We start from the raw sequence: 20,173 nt of genomic DNA on the forward strand, positions 1-20,173 counted from the left end.
TTAAATTTTTAGTTTTCAAGTTTTTGTCGTTTTGTTTTTATTAGTGTTTTTTTGTTTTGTTTTTTGTTTAGTACTTTAAACTTGAAATAAATGGACTTCAGTTCATTTTAATTCAGTTAATGGTCAGTTAAATAAATTTATTTCAGTTAGTTGCCACAGCAGCATTTCTATTTTTAAGTAACACAATTAATGACAATCACCATAATATGGAGCTGCATAGACATCATGTACTTGTACTTGTTTTCGGTGATGACAAGTGAGGCAGCTCACTAGGTTTTGCAACACAGCCGATGTTAGATGTTTTTCCTTGGATGACTTGAGTGATGTGCGATGTGTTTCAGAAGCAGAGCGGTCTGAAAGGAACACGTTCGCTGAGAGGCTGTCCGCCGTCGAGGCCATCGCCAATGCTATTTCAGTGGTGTCCAGCAACAGCTCCGGGAACCGCACGGGATCGTCCAGCAGCCGGGGGTCAGTGTTCAGATTCACTGGCATACAGAAAAACATTTCACCTGAAGAGCATTTAAAACAAACAATTGGCAGTTTATACAAACTCCAAAGATTTAAGGAAAAAAAGAATAATAGAGGGCAGTAGGGCATTTAATTCAACAAACTCTTGTGGCGTCTCTGACCGCCTGTCACTAAAGACAATTTTTGAGCACATTCATTGTATTGATTTTACTAGTATTCACAGTCTTTTAATTGCCTTTCTTTAAACACATTTTCATTTTAGCAAAAGCCAATAGCAGTCATCCTGTAATTCTTTTGATTTATATCAGTACATACACCAATTTTAATACGTGTGTATATATTGAATAAAACATGTACATGTGCAATTTTAAAATACACAATACATGATTTATTTTGAGATTGTATGGGTTTGTTATAAATGCATGCATTAATAATTGTTAATTCTATCTTGGCCTGTTATACATTTTATCAGTTCATGCAGTTTTTTTTTTTTTTAATTTATTTTTGCTCTAACATAATCAGTGCATGCTAATAAATAGTTTTTTCCGTTATAGTAGTTTATAGTTATATGCTAAACAAAGTGGGATTAACATTCAACTCGTTCTTTTTCATCAGTATTATTTGTGATTGATTTTTTTTTTTTTTTGTAAACGCGAGTTCCTCTTTTGCTATGTTATAAGCCTGGCTTCGGATGCTTTCGCTTTTGAATTTGCGATCTAGATATCACATTTTACAAGAAAAGATAATTGTCTGTTGTACTTACGTCTACTATACTCCGTTCACTTTTTAAAACTAAAACAATTGCTTGAAAGATGGATTCATTATTCTTAAGGAAAAGCACAACAACAGTAAAACAGCTGACAAACTAGCTTGTATAACGTTTATTAAGAAAAACGAGTAAGGCTCTGCAGAACACGCTTTATGAAGCACAGCAGACGCTTTGAGTAGAGCAGACCATGAACTCGCACATTCTCAAAAAATGGTTGTAGTCTAGAGCCCTGTAACATGATGAAAATGGCTTTTCTGCTTCTGTATTTTGTTGTTGGTGTACAGTAGTTTCACGTTCTTTGTTCTCATTTCTGTAGCTTGCGTTTGAGGGAGATGATGAGACGCTCCCTCCGCGCTGCAGGTTTGGGCCGCCACGAATCTGGCCCTTCCTCCAGTGACCACCAAGACCCAGTTTCACCCCCTATTGCACCTCCCAGCTGGGTACCAGACCCTCCACCAATGGATCCTGGTGAGTTCAGTGGTTTTTGGGTCATAACAGATGCATTTCATGTATGTGATTGCCTGATGTCTTACAAAACCATCTTCTCCGCTAGACGGTGACATTGATTTCATCTTGGCCCCTGCAGTGGGCTCCCTTACCACTGCTTCCACAGGCACTAACCAGGGACCCAGTACTTCCACCATCCCAGGTATGTGAACCAGCCTCCCAAAGGACGATCTGCGCCAGTGGTTCTCAACTGGTTTTACTCTTAGGACCCAGATTTTGCTTTGAACATCAATGGTGACCCAATCATGATAGTGCTATTTTAGTATAATTGATTAGTATTATAATAATACAGTTTTTGTTAATATTTTGTTTTAATATTTCATGATTTTACTTGAATTTTAGTTAAAGTTCAGGGCTTGACATTAAGCATTCTCATGTGGTTGTCCTTCGGACAAGTAAATTTGTCATTTACTTGTCCGAGTATAAAAGTTACTTGCCCGGAGAGAAAAAATTAAGTTGAATTGAGTTATAAATGTAGTTATATAAAACACATTTCGTTTATTTAGATTTTTCTTTTTAAATGAAATAATGAACAAAATAATAAAGTGTGATTAATACTATTATATTTTAAAATAAAAAGTTAGAATTAAATACAAATACAATTATTTTATAGTAAACTTAAAAATAAAATGCTAATATTTACTTATATATAAATATATGTATATATAATTTTCATCATTTTCAAACTTAAATTTAAAAAGTTTTAATTAGTTAAATTTAATCAGTCAATTAGTATAAGACATTTGGGCTGTTACCAAACAAATGAAATCAGTATCAACAAAATTCATCTTTGCAATGCAGAAGAAACAGAAGCTGCATCTGAAGTGGGATCTATTTACCCACTGTTTAATGCAGCTCTGAGGGACATGGAATGCTTTAACCTGAAGTTACAAATGAATAAATAATGTTTTGATACATAAAACGTTGGATACTGATATTTGAAATTAATAATTTTTTTTTTTAAATACTGTAAATGTGAAATTAAAACCACCAGTAGGTGGCATCAAGTCACTGTTAATAAGTGAGTCATTGCGACTGAACCCAATCATTTAAACAGTTGATTCATTCAGGCACAAAACACCGTCATGTTGCTCAGAGACGCAAAACAGCACTGTGGCTGTGTTTGGAGTTATTTTTGTTGGTGAATAGAGCAAAAACAGGCAATATGGTGTCTAAAACGTAAGTCTCTTAATGTTAACTTCTTGTTTATTGAACTGTTATCACATTTGTAATCATGATGATTTTTGAAGCAAGAAAAACGGCGTTCGATCTTCGTGTGATATTAACTATATGAAATGATATAAATGCATACATTTTCCTCCCCCATGTCTTGAATTTTCTGATCATTCTTCATGCATTGTAATTGTAATACTGAATCATGCAGTGAAAGAATGCACGTGAGCTAGTCTAACCTAGACGACTTTACGTAATTATGCGTGCGCTCTTTGTTTGATTCTTGCAATATACTCGTTAAAACAACAATTACGAAATTATCGCAAACGATATAATCGCACACCCCTATAACAAAGGCTATATCACAAATAAAGGCAGTTATTATTGTTTTTGGTATTGACTTTTTCAAGTTACTTGTCCGATTGGGCTAGTAAATTTCTCTTTCACTTGCCCGTCCAAAACATTCACTTGTCCCGGACAAGCGTTAATGTCGAGCCCTGAAGTTGTAGTATTTCTTAATATAAATTTTCAATATTTATAATATTTAAAAAAAAAAAAATTATTATATAGTATTTTTTTTAGTTATTTTAGTAATTTCAAGTTAAATTAAATGGAAATGTTGCCTTGGCAAAACTACATAAAAAAAAAAAAAACATTTATATATTTTTATAGTTTATTTCATTTAGTGTTTAATTTATTTCAAGTGACAATATAATTTTTTTTTTTTTAATGGTTTAAGTTGTAGTTTGTTAATGAAAAATAACCCTGAATTAGAATATACATGCAACCAGTTTTTCGGTCACAATCCCTTCAGTTGAGAACCACAGCTCGGTGCTGTCATTTATAAAACTTTCTTGTAGCATGTTTTCAATATTTCCCATGTCTTCTCAAGGACCTTCTTCTGAACCATCAGTAGTGGAATCTAAAGACCGAAAGGCCAACGCACACCTGATACTGAAGCTAATGTGTGACAGCGTCGTCCTGCGACCTCACTTAAGAGAGCTGCTCTCTGCCAAGTACGTCACGCTCTCTCTGCTCTAAATGATAGCCAGTCTCTCTTTAGCAGTCCTTGAGTTTTTTTTTGCTGTTGTTTGATAGGGATGCTCGTGGAATGACTCCATTCATGTTGGCGGTGAGCGGGAGAGCTTACCCAGCAGCCATTACTGTTTTAGAAGCAGCACAGAAAATAACCAAAGGTGAGTGTATATGGCTGCAGTTTGACTCTATTTATATTTTTATATATATATCTTTTTTTCTTTTATATATATATATATATATATATATATATATATATATATATATATATATATATATATATATATATATATATATATATATATATATATATATATATATATATATATATATTTATTTATTTTAAGTTTAAGTAATTTTTTTTTTTTTAAATGTCTATAGGTTTAATTTTTGTTTTCGTATTTTAAAGTTAAACCAAACGTAAATGAGATTACGTCATTTTAAGCTTTTATTTATTTTTTAATTTTGGGGTTTTGTCTTTTTATATTTTTTAAAAATTTCTACATAGTTTGTATTTATTTTAGAAAAATAAATTTTATTTTAATACTTCAAGGTAAACTAAATGAAAAATTACAAAATGTATTTAATTTCAGTTAACATTATTTTATTTTAAGTAACACATTTTTAATGGGTTTAGTTATAACTATAATAACCTTGGTTTAACTTGCTGAGATGCATTTGCCATGTTTGGAAATGTTTAGAGATGCCCTTGTTTTGTTTATAAATCTTATCTGGATCTCATGATATGTGGTTTAGGTGAACCGGGTCTTGGAGAGAAAGAGGATGCAGCGTCTGTGTTCATGGAGATGATCTGTCCTTCAGGAACAAACCCAGATGACTCTCCCCTCTACGTCCTGTGCTGTAACGATACCTGCAGCTTCACCTGGACTGGAGCTGAACACATCAACCAGGTACAAACTGATTTTCAAAGTGTATAATGTTATTCATAAAGAAAATGAAAGCTTGTTTTTTTGGATTAAATAGTTTTAAAGATATTTATTTACATAAAAAAACTGTTGAGAAGCACTGAGCTAAATGGTTTTATAGAATGGCACTGTGTGATTAACTGAACTTGTCTGTTTGCAGGACATCTTTGAGTGCAGAACTTGCGGCCTGCTGGAGTCTCTGTGCTGCTGCACTGAATGCGCCAGAGTTTGTCACAAGGGTCACGACTGCAAGTGAGTGCACCTGCTATAAAATAATTTGAACTTGACACCTAATTCTCTGCATCACCACATGTATCCTTCTGGAAGGGCAAAATCCTTGAATGCATTGACTAAAACGATAGTTTATTAATTGAAATAAAGATGAAAGAAAATATAAATATTTAATGAAAAACTTAAATGAAAATGAGAAGTCTTGGCAACTAAGTGAAATAAATAAAATCAGTTGAAGTACTAAAATGACAAACTGAAAAATGAAAACTAAAGAAATAAAATGAGAAGTAATAAAAATAACAAGCATGTAACAATTACTAAAACTAAAATGAAAACTAAATTTATATACTATAAAATACTATAAAAATAAAAGCTAATTAAAATATAAATAAATACTTATAGAAGTATAGTAGAGTAAATAATACAAAAATAACAAGATGACGTGATGCAAGCTAACTGTTGATTTATTACTGAAAACTGTGCTTTTCAAAAATACTGAAATGTAGAGAAACAATTACTACTCAACTGTGGACTGCATGCATTTTTATACTTGTATTGCTTATATTGAGTACTGTGAGCTTAGCAGCATGTTGGCACTAAATTGACAGCAACTTATTAGACTTCAGAAAGTTCAAAGTTTTCCAAAACTATTACTTATTGGGTTGAGTTTCAGCTATTATAATCCCTAGAAGGCAGCAAGGTAGATCACTAAATTGTAAAACTGTAATCTGTTTCATCTCCAGATTAAAGCGAACGTCTCCCACTGCATACTGTGACTGCTGGGAGAAGTGTAAATGCAAGACCCTCATCGCGGGCCAGAAAGCAGCTCGTTTAGATCTACTCTACAGACTGCTGACCACCACTAATCTAGTTACCACTCCTAACAGCAGGTATGTTCAAGGAATGAGTACTTTAAGTCCTGCTCCAGCTTTGTTGTCAAACCATATTATGGGGTCATCAGGGCAACATCCAGTCCTATCTCTGTTTGTGTCTGGCAGGGGAGAGCACATCTTGCTATTCCTGGTGCAGACTGTTGCAAGGCAGAGCGTGGAGCATTGCCAGTATCGACCACCTCGCATACGAGAGGACAGGAACCGGAAGGCCGCCAGCGCTGAAGGTGTGTCTTTGAGTAGGGCCGGATTCACAAAAATCATTTTTACATTATCAATTAGTGGTCGGTTAGTTGTGAAAAATACTTGGTCATCAAGTATAAGTGTGTTTATTTTACACACTTATTTGTAAATCCATTTTCAAATGATTTCAAATTTCTTAAATATTAATTAAAATAAATAATTATATCGGCTTTACATCGGCCACCCTGCTTTCCAAGATATCGGCATCGGCTGTCAAAAAACCAGTATCGGTCGACCACTATTATCAATCATTGGTCTCACTTCAGAGTAATTGTGCACATTCCTGATTAGTAAAATGTACATGTAGTGTTATGTTGTAATGCTTAATTACAACAATTAATCAGAAACAATAAATACAATTTAATTTTTACCTTTGTGAATTTAAGACAAGTTGGAGGGTATCCTAAATTTAGGAGGTTATTTATGATCATTTTTAAGAAGATTCTTAGAAAACTGTAAAAGGAAAAAAAAGATCATTACTTTTTTTGGGAATACAAAATATTCTTAATTTTTCTTTCTCTGAAGTAGCAAAATAAATCTGGCGCCTGGATTCCTAGGGGCAACATGAAAATGTGTTTGTAATGCTTTAAACTTAATATCTTGAAGACGAGTATTTCATTTCTTAACATGTTTGTGGTTTTATTGTGCATGATTGATTAGTGAATGTATGGAGAACATTGGTTTTTTTGTTTTGTGTTCTTCAATGTGTGTCTGTCTTTCTCTCAGACTCGGATATGCCGGATCATGACCTGGAGCCTCCTCGCTTTGCGCAGCTGGCTCTAGAGCGCGTGTTGCAGGACTGGAACGCGCTGAAATCCATGATCATGTTCGGCTCTCAGGAAAACAAAGACCCGTGAGTAGAACATTGGCTAATTTCATCGTACATATTCAGCTTTCAAGACATTTTTGCTGACATACCGTGGTGTGTTGTTTCAGACTAAGTGCCAGCAGCAGAATCGCTCACCTTTTGCCAGAGGAGCAGATGTACCTGAACCAGCAGAGCGGCACCATCAGGCTGGACTGTTTCACACATTGCCTCATCGTCAAGTGTGCGCCGGACATCACCGTGAGTCAAAGAAACTGCAGTTGTGCTTTTACTTCCATGAACATTTCATTATTTTGCATGTTTCAGCTATCCTTGATTAGTTTATAATGACATTCTCCTCTTGCTCTTGTTGTTCTCCAGTTTATTGACACGCTGTTGGGGACCTTGGTGAAGGAGCTGCAGAATAAATACACTCCCGGCCGCAGGGAGGAGGCCATCAATGTCACGCGCAGGTTCCTGCGCTCTGTGGCCCGAGTGTTTGTCATCCTCAGTGTGGAGATGGCGTCTTCCAAGAAGAAAAAGTATGTGCAGTCATGCTTATGAGAATAGAAAAGGGTTTCGTAAGCATTTAGTAAAATGTTGAGTTTAAAAGCAAAATGTGAATGCTTTATGGGTCATTTCGTGTCAGCTCAACCAGAGGTCCCCGGCTCAAATTTTTGATTTTGCTAATTTTTTTCTGAAGAAAGACAGGCATGTATAGTAATGAAAGCCAAAATATTAAATGTCACGGATGAATATTTACTGAGTAATCCAGTATTTTGTAGAGGGGGGTCATAATGGCAGGTTTCACCTGAGATTCAGAGCCAAATTACAAGGAGGTAAAATGACTTCAGAAAGAATCAACAATTTGAACCGGATGATTTGACACGGAATGACCCTTATGCAAAACACATTGTCTAATTATCTTATCATTAAAAGCGAATATGGTAGTCTTTCATGTTTAATGTTGATTTTTAACCCTATAAAGCCTATGATATGCAAGTTTCTAAGGCGTCTAAATGATCAAAACTGCTGAAAATCCTGTTTTTCACATTAAGGTTGTAATGGTATGAGATTTTCATGGTATGATAATATTCTCAGAAAACATCACGGAATATAATCTCATACAATGTGATTGATATTGATTAATTTGTAAATATTTCAGGTATATGTACATTTTTCTTAAGGGAAAAAAATCCTGGTGGGAAACAAAATCAACTAATGCTGTAAACTATACAGGGACCCCTCTCATTTGGTGCATTAATATAACATTACACTTGCAATTATATAATAATTATATAACCTATTATATTCATTTATACCTATTATATTGAACTTATATAGGTTTTTAAAAAATATATTGTTTAAAGGTTTAGTAAACCGTTCCATTTAAAAAAAAAAATTGATTTTCATATGTCAGGCTTTACAGAGATGATAATGTATATTGACTTTTCTTAATGGAAGAATAATAATCACATTGCTCATGCTCCCATTATCTCTCTTTTGTTTTTCCTTCAGTAACTTCATCCCGCAGCCCATCGGGAAGTGCAGGCGTGTTTTCCAGGCTCTGTTGCCGTACGCAGTGGAAGAGCTCTGCAATGTGGCCGAATCCCTGATCGTGCCGGTGCGGATGGGCATCGCTCGGCCTACAGCGCCCTTCACTCTGGCCAGTACCAGCATCGACGCCGTACAGGGCAGCGAGGAGCTCTTCTCTGTGGAGCCCCTGCCGCCAAGACCCTCCCCGGATCAGTCCAGCAGGTGAGTGACGCTTCAGTCGACTGAAAATCCACCTGTAGCTTCATGCATCAATGGTTTTCAATGTTTTTGACTCCAAGCCTCCCATGTAGACTATTAGGTTTCCTCTGGTACGTCTGCTACAATCACAAAGTTTGATTTCAAAGCTTTTTCTAATTGACAGAAATTGAGTGTCAATAGATTAAAATTTATAACTAAAATTAGTTATCATTACACTTCAAAATTCCAGAAATTTTAAGAGCAGAATCTTCTTCAGGGTTTCTTCTCTTTTTAGCCAGTGAATTTACATGGTGTTTTCAGTCATTTGTGCTTTACTGGATAAAGATTTAAAAAAAAAAAAAAAAAAAATACTGGACTCTATTTTTCCCAATTAAAATATTTTAGGGCTCAGCGTAACTAAAAAAAAAAAAAAAAAAAAGTTTTTTCTCAGCTCCTAAAGAGTTTTTCCATCTCTTAATCGTCATTATATTGCATTTATATTATATTTTGCCCGCCACAATAAAAACCACAGAGATTTTTCTATCCTAGAAAACATTTTATAGCTTGCCATAACTAGAAAAATGTCTTAATTTATTTACACGAGTTTTCAGGTCTATAAATCACATTTTTTGGCTTTTTAGGCTAAAAGTAGGTCTTATATATCCGGTTATTTCAAGATAATGGTAATTCTGGCTTGAGGGGGTGAATTGAAACAACAAATTTTTTTTATTATTTATGCTATTTTAAACCTTATTTAAAAAAACATTAAGTCATCATATCACCACCTTGGAAGTTTGCTGAGGTCACTGGATTGAGAACCACTTTTGTAGATTAAGAATACACTGAAGCTATAATAGATCTTATTGAAGTTGTCATTAATGCTGGTGTTGTCTGCCATCTTGTGCCTCTCAGCTCCAGTCAGTCGGCCTCTTCTTACATTATCAGGAACCCTCAGCCCCGCCGCAGCAGCCAGTCCCAAACGGCCCGTGGCCGCGACGAGGAGCAAGATGATATTGTTTCTGCTGACGTAGAAGAGGTGCAATGCTATATTGTTCTTTCACTTGTTTTAAAGTTTGTTTGTTTTGCCTGAAGCTCTTTCTCTAAATGCTCCCTGGCTGTTCACTTGTTCAGGTGGAGGTTGTGGAGGGCGTTGCAGGTGAGGAGGATCACCATGATGACCAGGAGGAACAGGGCGAGGAGAACGCAGAGGCCGAAGGGCAGCATGATGAGCACGATGAAGATGGTAAACGCATGGTCGCACAGACACTGTATGCTTAACAGGACTCGCAAATGAGAGACAGAGATTTGTTTAATCTCATAAGGTGTTATTTACATTCTTATATCACTGTATGGCTGAGTGATAAATCAATATTTATCTGGAAAAATTAAAGGTCTTAAGAACAAACCACCAAAATAAAAGTTAGGTTTAACTTGAAGAAAATGTGACAAGAATGTGACCTTTTTGAATAGTTAAATGTAGTCCTCCTCACTTTAAAAATAAGGAATATCATACAATCAAGATATTTATCCATGATTTAATGTGATGTACAAGTTCTGTTGTGCAGCAGCTTATATCACCAAAAATAAAAAAAATCTGAGTTTGTGTTGTAAATTATTATATTTTCATTTGATTGCATTTTAAAAGATTGATTAATTTGTTGAATTTATTAATACATTTAATTAGACAATTTTTGATAATAAATTTGTGCTAAATAATAAAACACGAAATCCAGAAAAAATAGGTAACAGGTTCATTAGTTAACTACATTAGTTAACATGAGCTAAGATTGAACAATACTTCTATAGCATTTATTAATCTTAATGTTAATTTCAGCATTTACTAATGCATTATTAAAATCACAAGTTGAATGAAAAAGTAGTTTACTGAGTTCTCGTGTAAACAGACAAGTTACATTAATTCTTCACGTCTAACAAACATGTGAGATGTATTTCTTTCCTATTAATGGTATAAAATGAATATCGTGATAAATATCAATATCGAATGATATGGAAAAAAAATACTGTGATTTAATATTATTGCCCAGCCCTACAATTCAGTGCATTTCCTGCTGCGCTATTCAGAATTTTTGTATTACAAGAAAAAAACGAATGTGTTTAAAACACTGGTGCTTGTTGTCCTTTTGTCTAGAAGCCAATAGTTTCTTCTATAAATGAGGCTGAGGTCACAAATAATTGCTAATCGTTTTTCTTACAGGGAGCGACATGGAGCTGGATTTATTGGCTGCTGCTGAGACCGAGAGTGACAGCGAGAGTAACCATAGCAACCAAGACAACGCCAGCGGCCGCAGGAGCGTTGTGACCGCCGCCACCGCTGGATCTGAAGCAGGTGTTTCACTTTATCAAAATTGCTGCAATTACTGTAATTGTGGTGCTCTCCCATTTTGTTTTGCTCTCCACATAACCTCCTGAGCGTACAGGAAGCTTTAATGGCTTTGGATAAAAACATTTTGTTTTGAATTTGTCCATGTGGCACCTGTAGAATTATATTTAGTGGGTCAAACAGTCTATTTTTCATTTTTCCTATCAAATCGGATGCCTTGGTTTATCTACTATTGGCAGAAATTAGACTAACTAGTCTATACTAGTCTAACTAATGTATCTAAATCTAGATATATTTACTTATTTTGATTAATTTACCCAAATGTAATTTTTATTTTATTTTTTATTTTAATATTTTCATTTATTTATGTAAATGACTGTTCATTAATCAGCATTCAAATAAATGTAACGGTACCAGAGTTATCCAGAAAGCCATTTTTTGGTGGCAGATGCTTTGACAGAAGTCAGACAGAGCTTTATTGCCAAGCATGTTTGTACATACAAGGAATTTGTTTTAGTGTTACAAGCTTCCAGTACACAGAGACAGCAACACACAGATAATAAAAATAAGATATGAATAAAATGCACACATGTATAAATATAAATGAACCAAAAAAAATGACATATGTACAGGTGTGCTAGAGATAAAATAGAATATGAATAGAATAAAAAATAAAGTTGTTGGGATGTACTAGGATGTAGGGCGATAAATGAGTATAAGGTTATTGCACAATGAGAGAACATTTAACTGTTCATGAGGTAGATTGCCTGGGGAAAGAAACAAAGAAAAGGAAAAAATCAAACAATGGAGAACAAAGAGACAAAAATGTTTCATTCTTATGCCTGGAGTGTCATCAAATAGAATTGCAAATTTTCAAACATTTTTGTAACACCTCCCATTTGCAATGGGTCAAACAAACAGGTAGCCCCGCCCAAAACTCACGCCATTGGTTGAGCACATGTCAATCAAACCAACTGTGTTGTAATTCTGTTTGATGCCACTAGCACCTTTAAACCATAACATAAAAAAAATTGCGCGTGCGTTTGAGAATTGTGATGCTGGCTTTAGCATAACCTTCCACTCTGTTTTTTTTCCCTGAAGGTGCCAGCAGCGTTCCTGCTTTCTTCTCTGAGGACGACTCCCAGTCGAATGACTCCAGTGACTCGGACAGCAGCAGCAGTCAGAGTGACGATGTGGATCAGGAGACTTTCCTGTTGGACGAGCCTCTAGAGAGAACCACGGGCTCAGCGCATGCTAACAGTGCGGCCCAGGCGCCGCGCTCCATGCAGTGGGCTGTTCGCACGACACCCAGCCAGCGCTCCGCCGGCGGCGCCCCGTCCAGCTCATCCACACCTGCTGGTCAGTATCTCCCACCACCTGTCCAAAAAAAAAAAAAAACACCCAGTTTTCGGGAGAACAAGTCACTCCTGACTGTCACACCAGCTCAAAATTGGATTGTTGAAAGAAGAAAAACCCACATAAGTCGTATTAGTGTACATGTCAGCATTTTAAGATTGCATTCAGAAATTATGTAAAATTCCGGTAAAAAAAAATCAAACGCTCACAAACATGGTGTCAAACGATTAATCGCATCCAAAATAAAAGTTTTTGTTTACATAATATATGTGAGTCTACTGTGTATATTTATTGTGTGTATATATAAGACATATCGCATGTATTTTGAAAGTCTTTACATCTATTTACGTGTATATATTTATATTCATATAAATTATATCTCATATAAATATATTTAATATATAAATGTAACATTTTTCCTAAAAATATACATGCATGTGTGTTTTTATATATACATAATAAATATGCACGGAACACATATTATGTGAAAAAAAAAAAAAAAATTGTATGCGATTAATCGTTTGACAGCACTATTATCAACACTATGACCATGCATTTTAGTTGCCCTCCACAACAAAACATTTCAATTTAATGATATTCAGAAAACAAATTCATATAAAACAAACATAAATTATAGTGGTATTCGATATAAACATTTATTATAAACACCAAACCTAAATTTATTTATTTTAAATTTAAAAAGAATTACCTCTCATTCAGCACAAATCCAAATGTGTGTGCTTTTTCCACATGTTTTCCATGCTTGATGATAATTGCATTGTATAGTCACTTTGGAATATAAGTCATCCCAGAAAGATTGTTTTTATGAGTTGAAGGCACATGAATGCCACCACAAAGTAGCTAGTACAAGTGGGAAACTTTTGAGTTGGTGGCGAGTAATAAATGCAGCTTCAGTATTGATGGTGAATTAGATTTATAGTAAAAAATAAAAAAAAATCATTAAATTCAAATCAAAGTTGCATGTACAGAATATGACAGTTCTGTACAATTATGACAGGATATATACTGTTTTATTTATAATATTTATATTAGTAAATTGAATTAAAATAAAAACACCTGATTTGCACTTATTCATATTATATTATTTTGTAGAAGTAGTTAAAAAAAATCTTACTGAGATTTTTGTAGAAAAAGTACATCTCCCAACATTGCTCCAAACAAAAGTGATTAAAGAAGTCTGTTTTTCATCCTTTTGATGTTATTTTAGTATTATGTAATATAATATAAAGTATTTATTAATATTTTGAATTAGTTTTTGTGTTTTCAGTTTTTTTTAATTTTTGTAAGTTTTTATTATTTTAGTTTTTGTAACTTTAGTTCCTCATCTTAAATTTAAAAGGATAGTTCACCCAAAAATTTAAATTGTCATCTTTTATTTATTTGTTCATTTTTAAGAAAAGATAGTTTTGGTTAGTTGTAGTTAATATTGACAATGGTGACACTGATATTTCTTTCTTTCTTTCTCTTTCCTTCTTTCTTTGACTTAAAAATTTTTAGTGAATTTTTTTGTTGAAATGGTACATTGCCATCTTCAAAACTCATTAATACAAACTTCCCAGGTGGACTTGAAAGCACCATAATTTACAGCATGTTCTAGTTGATAAACAGAACTTATATGCTGGAAAATATGATAAGTAATTCATTATTAGTGGCAATAATTGTGATGTGTCCTCCAGCGAGCTCTACGGGTCTCATCTACATCGATCCTTCAAACCTGCGACGGAGCAGCGCCATCAGCACGAGCGCAGCAGCCGCCGCCGCAGCCCTGGAGGCCAGTAACTCCAGCAGCTACCTGACATCCGCCAGCAGCCTGGCTCGAGCCTACAGCATCGTCATCCGCCAGATCTCCGACCTCATGAGCCTCATACCTAAATACAACCACCTGGTGTACTCGCAGTACCCCGCTGCCGTCAAACTCACCTATCAGGACGCGGTCAATCTGCAGGTGAGCCGTTCGGTCTTTACCCGAGCAGAATCAGACTGGAATAAAGGCAAATTAGACCATGGTCTCTCTGAATACTCGATTCTGATTGGCTGGCAGGTATGCATTAAAACTGTTTAATGCACAGGTAGTTCCAATCACCGTTCCATATTAATGCGCTGCTTTAATTGATTCACACACACACACACACAGAGAGAGAGAGTCGGAGATCACTCTCTCTACACATGCGCGCACACACAAACTTGTCAACGCTGCCCCGTGATTTGTATTAATAAAATAGCCAAGATACTAGATCGTTCCATTATATTCCCCAGCAACGAGGTGTAAAATCGCTGTTCAGCATCATTGTTTGTAAAGAGATGCGCAGTTGCAGGTAATGCACACACAACTGTCTCTGCTATAATTAATTCAAATAAATGTGAACTTACTGCATTATGTCATCGGAGTCTGATTTGAAGTGGGCAGAATGCTACAGTTAACAAACCGTAACTGATGAAAATAACTGTCATTTTTACCCTTCTGGTCAAATATTGCTCTACAAACATCATTAACGGCTTTAACTTGTCAATGCTGGCAAATGACCAAGGTATACGCAGGATAATGCATGGCTAGTTGTGCATAAAATAATTTTAATGTACTTTGCAGAGAGCTCTTGGCCTCCACATCGTGCATTAAAATTGTTTAATGCAGAGCTAGCCGTGCATTATCCCTTGCGTATAACAGGAACGTGTTGGTCAGAGGTTGCGTTAGACTTTAACATTGTCTGTCATTTTGACGGACAGGGTCGTAAAAATTCCATCTATTAACCGTAATTTTAATTTTCATATTTTAATTATAACAAATTTAATTGCTTTTTTTTTGTTCACATTTTCATTTTAAATAATGAACCTACAGGACGAGCATATAGGCTTATACATGTTCAACACCACACCCCACAGTGACAGCGGAGGCCACTAAAAACAACAAAATATGCTAGGGCTTGGTAAAACAAAAAAATGATTTCTCGATTTTTAATAGATTCTCATTTATGAACCAATATCGATTCTTAAATCCCAATCGATTCTGTTTTCAGTTGATGAATGAACCGTACATATATAGGCTAAGCTTTGTGATTTGTTACTTTTGATGTGAAAGTCTCAGATTTCAAATTCTGTCCATTTTATTAGGAAATTCAAGCAATAAATACCATTTTGGTGCTCTTTAATGTGGTGTGATAGATCACTGTAGCCACCTCAGATCAAGCGAAGCGGCAGCGCAAAGTGCTTTCACTTTACTACTTGTGGGTACTCGCCTGTGCGTAATCAAACGCATTGCAAAAGACTTGGTGACAGTTTTATTTTTGTTCTGGAGCTGATGATCCCATGCTCTGCTGCCTCACTGGAGCGCACTCGCCACCAACTGGACTGGGTTGGGAATTACAGTTACAAATTACAATAGATCACCCTCCGTGTAATCTGTCAAAGTGACGGACAGCCTTCAGATTTTTTCGTCACTGCTAAAAAAAATTCTGTAAATGACAGAGTTTCGGTTAACGCAACCTCTGGTGTCGGTTTTGCAGAACTTTGTGGAGGATAAGTTGATCCCCACCTGGAACTGGATGGTGTCCATCATGGATTCCACTGAAGCGCAGCTTCGTTACGGCTCCGCTCTGTCATCAGCCGGGGATCCTGGTCACCCGAGCCACCCGCTGCACGCTTCACAGCACGCAGGTCGCAGGGAGCGCATGACTGCGCGAGAGGAGGCCAGTCTCCGCACCCTTGAAGGTCGAAGGTAAGATGTCAGCGCAGTTAAAATTATTGATGAAAATTCACCCCTCCGTTTTCTCATTTCTGTGGTTCCCTCAACAGAAACCCAATAGGAATTTTCCATTGGAATATTGCAGAAAATAAACGCTTAGTTTGATTCTTTCACGTTTTGTTCATGACAATTTTTACAAATGAACCAATTTTATAAATTTTGAAGCCTGAATACTATCGGCAGAAGTAACTTTTTATAAACAAGCTGTGAAAGCGACTAGTGAGTTGATGAGTTTACCTGTTTGGTGTAATCACATTTAATGTCCTTGACAACCTCTATAGTGCCATTTAGTCACGTGTTAACACCCGCAGAAATTAACAATAAGAGTCCATTCGTAGCATTAATGAAAACTGTAGAAGTATTGTTCCTTGTTAGTGTTTTGTGAAATAACTTTAATGATCAGTATAGTAAATACTATTAATATTTTTATTCATTTACAAAGTATGGTTCAGTACTGTTGCTGCTTTTTTTTTTTTTTTTAATAGTAAAGCACTAGCTCTCTTTCAGTATCCATTTTGAAAACTATCGGCTGATTAATCGGTATCGGCCAGTGTGGTCCAACCTAGCTATCGGTATCGGTAAAATCCACTATCGGTCGACCTCTAATATAAATACAAACAGATGCATGTGTATATACTTAAGAAAAATGTTATGTTTATATATTAAATATTTATTTATAATATAAAATATAAGAATATAAATATAATTGTGTATATACATGTACATGTACACACACACTCACACGTATATGTGAAATCTTGAGATTGTGTTCACCACAGATCTTATTTTAGGCCTTTAACCAAAAAACCCATTCAAAAAAACCCAATGACTTCAGGACGATTTAACTGGAAATGCGAAGACTCGTTTACGGGTTTTGGCCTACAAAAACACATCATTCCTGCATCACTCTACTGTCATAAAGTAATTTTATTCTCTGTGTTCCAGACGCGCCGCAACACTTTTGACGGCTCGTCAGGGGATGATGTCGGCTCGAGGAGACTTCCTGAACTACGCTCTGTCTCTGATGCGTTCCCATAATGACGAGCATTCGGACGTTCTGCCTGTGCTGGACGTATGTTCGCTCAAACATGTGGCATATGTCTTCCAGGCCCTCATCTACTGGATTAAAGCCATGAATCTGCAGACAACACTCGACACCACTCAGATTGACAGGAAGAGGTAAACTGCCCATATTAGCACTGAAACACATGATTTTAGTAGTTACATTTAGTGTGGATAATTAATGGCTTAAATAATTGTTGATATTTGACAGTGATATTTTAATATTTTATATATAATGTAATACATTATATTTTAAATATTTTGAATTCGCTTTTTTTAAAGTTTTTATTTTGTGCTTTTGATATTTTTAATCATTTAAAAAATACCTTTTTGATTTTTATTTCCGTTTTAGTAATTTTAGTAGTAGTTTTTCATTGAATATTTGTTTTATTTTATTTCAGCTGTTTCAATTAATGAAAATCTTTAGTTAACAATGTGATATTTAATTTTCTGTTTTTCTTTGAACTGGTTTTAAAGTGAACTGGTTTACTAGTGAAATTAACTTCTGAAAAGCTAATAGTTGTCATAGTTAGCATCCTGAAAACTTTTCAATACTAAAACAGTGAACCACACCCACTTTGTTTTATTTATATACATTTTTTTAACACATTTTATTTTTGTCTTAGTTTTGTTTTAATTTTATTTACTTTTTATTTTTGCATTTTTTATATTGCAGGGTTACTATAGGTTATAAAACATAAAAAAAAAACATTTTCATTACTTAAAAAATATACTTTAAAAAACAGGGTATAAAAGGTTTTTTTGACTAGTTGCAGAGGCAGCACTTCACATTTAAATTTAACTTAATGTACTAAAATAAACTAAAGCTGAAATAAAAATGAATAAAAACTGTATAGACGTATAAAAAAAAAAGACTAGTACTAAAAATTATAAATTTACTAAGACTAGATAAAAATTTTAATGGAAACCCATAATATAAAAATAAAAACTGGTTCAAAAACATAATAAAAACTGAGTATCTCAGTGATACTAAAATTTAGTCTGTTTATCTCTGTTGTGAGATTTCTAAATACTTTTTCATCCTATTTCAGGAATCGTGAGCTGCTGGAGCTCGGCCTGGACAATGAGGACTCTGAGCACGAGAACGATGAGGACACCAATCAAAGTGAGTTGTTGCTTTTTTTAAAAGAGGTGTTTCAGTTGCCCACTGTGCACGAGCCTCACAAGCTGAAGTGAAACTCAAAGGTTCAGATGGTGATTCATTGCAGCATGGCTCTGGTGTCTGGAGTTTGCAGAGCTGCTTTCCTGCTGTCCAATCAAACCACTTTGTTACTCTGGACTCCACAGGCTCCACCCTGCAGGACAAGGACGAGGAGTCGGTCCCTGCTGAGACTGGACAGCACCATCCGTTTTTCCGCCGCTCGGACTCCATGACCTTCCTGGGATGCATCCCTCCCAACCCTTTCGAAGTGCCCCTCGCCGAGGCCATTCCTCTGGCTGACCAGCCGCATCTCCTGCAGGTCAGAGATGCCCTTTACCTGCTCTGTCCTCTGTTAGAGGTGGTTTGTGATGCCATTCCAGATGGTTGAATCTTTAACACTGCTGTTTTTCTTCATCTCACAGCCCAATGCCAGAAAAGAGGACTTGTTTGGACGACCAAGTCAGGGTCTGTATTCGTCTTCGTACATGGCCAGTAAAGGCCTGACGGATCTGACTGTGGACATGAATTGCTTGCAGGTTAACATGGCTCACATACTTTTGCTTACAATACTGATAATTGGTGCCTTTTTTCAAAAAGTTTTTGAACATTTTGTCAGACAGTCATTTTAAGGGCCATCACAAGCTAAATTCACCTTTTAAAAAAAGCGAAAAAACACATATTTTAGTTGTTTACTTAATTCTAGTGCTGTCAAAGTTAATGCAAATTCATTTTAACGGCACTAATTTTATTAACACGTGATTAAAGCAGTGCACACTTTCTGTTTGACCTTTCGGCTTTGCAGACCCCTTTAGCAAAACCCCTTTTTGTGCAGATTAACATCTTAGCAAGGAGAGATGGTTATGTAGCCTAGTCTTAATGGGTCGCGTTTCAGTCACTATTTCATATTCATTCCGTTGTCTGACAACAGAAACCGTAAAATATACCAATGAAAACAGTTTTGAGAATTTGGCTGCATCAAAATACAGTATGTGGGCACAGAGAGGCAAACAAATCTAATAATAAATGTACATTTTGCATGTTCAGAAGAAGTGAGCTGTGCAAAAATGTAAACAGGTTTGTGTCAGTAAATTGCTCAGTGCAAAGAAAGAGAAGTAATGGGAACCTGGAATTTCTTTTTTCATGTGTCTAATAGACATAAACAAGTTCTTTTGAAAAACATCTATGACCTTTGAAACATGTCTAGTTTTCATGCTCTGTTGAGTATGGTTTCACTAATAATAAACATACATTTGCATAAAGCATCCATATTTGTCCATGCCCATGTTGATTAGAGTATTAAAAACTTGAAAAGTATTAATTTAAGGTACATTTAGAACAAATAAAAATGTGCGATTTAAGTTGCGATTAATCACGAGTTAACTCATGACAATCATGCGATTTAAAAAAAAAAAAAAAAGTAACGATTGACAGCCCTACTTAATTCTTTTAGTTATATATAATTTTTAATATTTATAATTTTGTTTTGTTTTTATTTTTTTGTTTATAGTTTTGTTTTTTGTTTTTTAAAATATTTTTTTAATTGGGGTTTAGTTTTAATTTGATTTTAATTTCAGTTTTATCTTTAATTTGTTTATCATTTTTTTAAAATTTAATTTATTTGTTTTTTATTTAGCTTTATTATATTTAGTTTTATTATATTTAGTTTTATTTTAAATAAAATTAGTTATTTTTATCTTATTTTAAATAAATC

General features: G+C 35.1%; 1 protein-coding gene across 6 annotated transcripts in view; it reads left to right on the forward strand.

The window, feature by feature from the left end:
• The window catches only part of ubr5 (ubiquitin protein ligase E3 component n-recognin 5), a 57,811-nt gene that overhangs the window by 25,808 nt on the left and 11,830 nt on the right, over positions 1–20,173 (forward strand). For 5 of the 6 annotated variants that reach the window (XM_058746083.1, XM_058746085.1, XM_058746088.1 and 2 more), the window contains 23 exons: positions 342–468; positions 1,554–1,705; positions 1,791–1,886; positions 3,810–3,933; positions 4,016–4,113; positions 4,709–4,863; positions 5,039–5,130; positions 5,853–5,999; positions 6,108–6,226; positions 6,969–7,095; positions 7,179–7,308; positions 7,429–7,589; positions 8,566–8,805; positions 9,694–9,817; positions 9,913–10,024; positions 10,997–11,128; positions 12,224–12,481; positions 14,176–14,444; positions 16,000–16,211; positions 17,184–17,417; positions 18,353–18,426; positions 18,609–18,781; positions 18,885–18,998. In XM_058746083.1, the coding sequence (XP_058602066.1) occupies positions 342–468; positions 1,554–1,705; positions 1,791–1,886; positions 3,810–3,933; positions 4,016–4,113; positions 4,709–4,863; positions 5,039–5,130; positions 5,853–5,999; positions 6,108–6,226; positions 6,969–7,095; positions 7,179–7,308; positions 7,429–7,589; positions 8,566–8,805; positions 9,694–9,817; positions 9,913–10,024; positions 10,997–11,128; positions 12,224–12,481; positions 14,176–14,444; positions 16,000–16,211; positions 17,184–17,417; positions 18,353–18,426; positions 18,609–18,781; positions 18,885–18,998 (3,470 nt within the window). The remainder of the gene's footprint in view (positions 1–341; positions 469–1,553; positions 1,706–1,790; positions 1,887–3,809; positions 3,934–4,015; positions 4,114–4,708; positions 4,864–5,038; positions 5,131–5,852; positions 6,000–6,107; positions 6,227–6,968; positions 7,096–7,178; positions 7,309–7,428; positions 7,590–8,565; positions 8,806–9,693; positions 9,818–9,912; positions 10,025–10,996; positions 11,129–12,223; positions 12,482–14,175; positions 14,445–15,999; positions 16,212–17,183; positions 17,418–18,352; positions 18,427–18,608; positions 18,782–18,884; positions 18,999–20,173) is intronic. The other variant, XM_058746084.1, reaches the window with a different exon arrangement.

The sequence above is a fragment of the Onychostoma macrolepis genome, chromosome 16 (assembly GCF_012432095.1).
Source record: "Onychostoma macrolepis isolate SWU-2019 chromosome 16, ASM1243209v1, whole genome shotgun sequence".
In the NCBI taxonomy this organism is placed as follows: domain Eukaryota; kingdom Metazoa; phylum Chordata; class Actinopteri; order Cypriniformes; family Cyprinidae; genus Onychostoma; species Onychostoma macrolepis.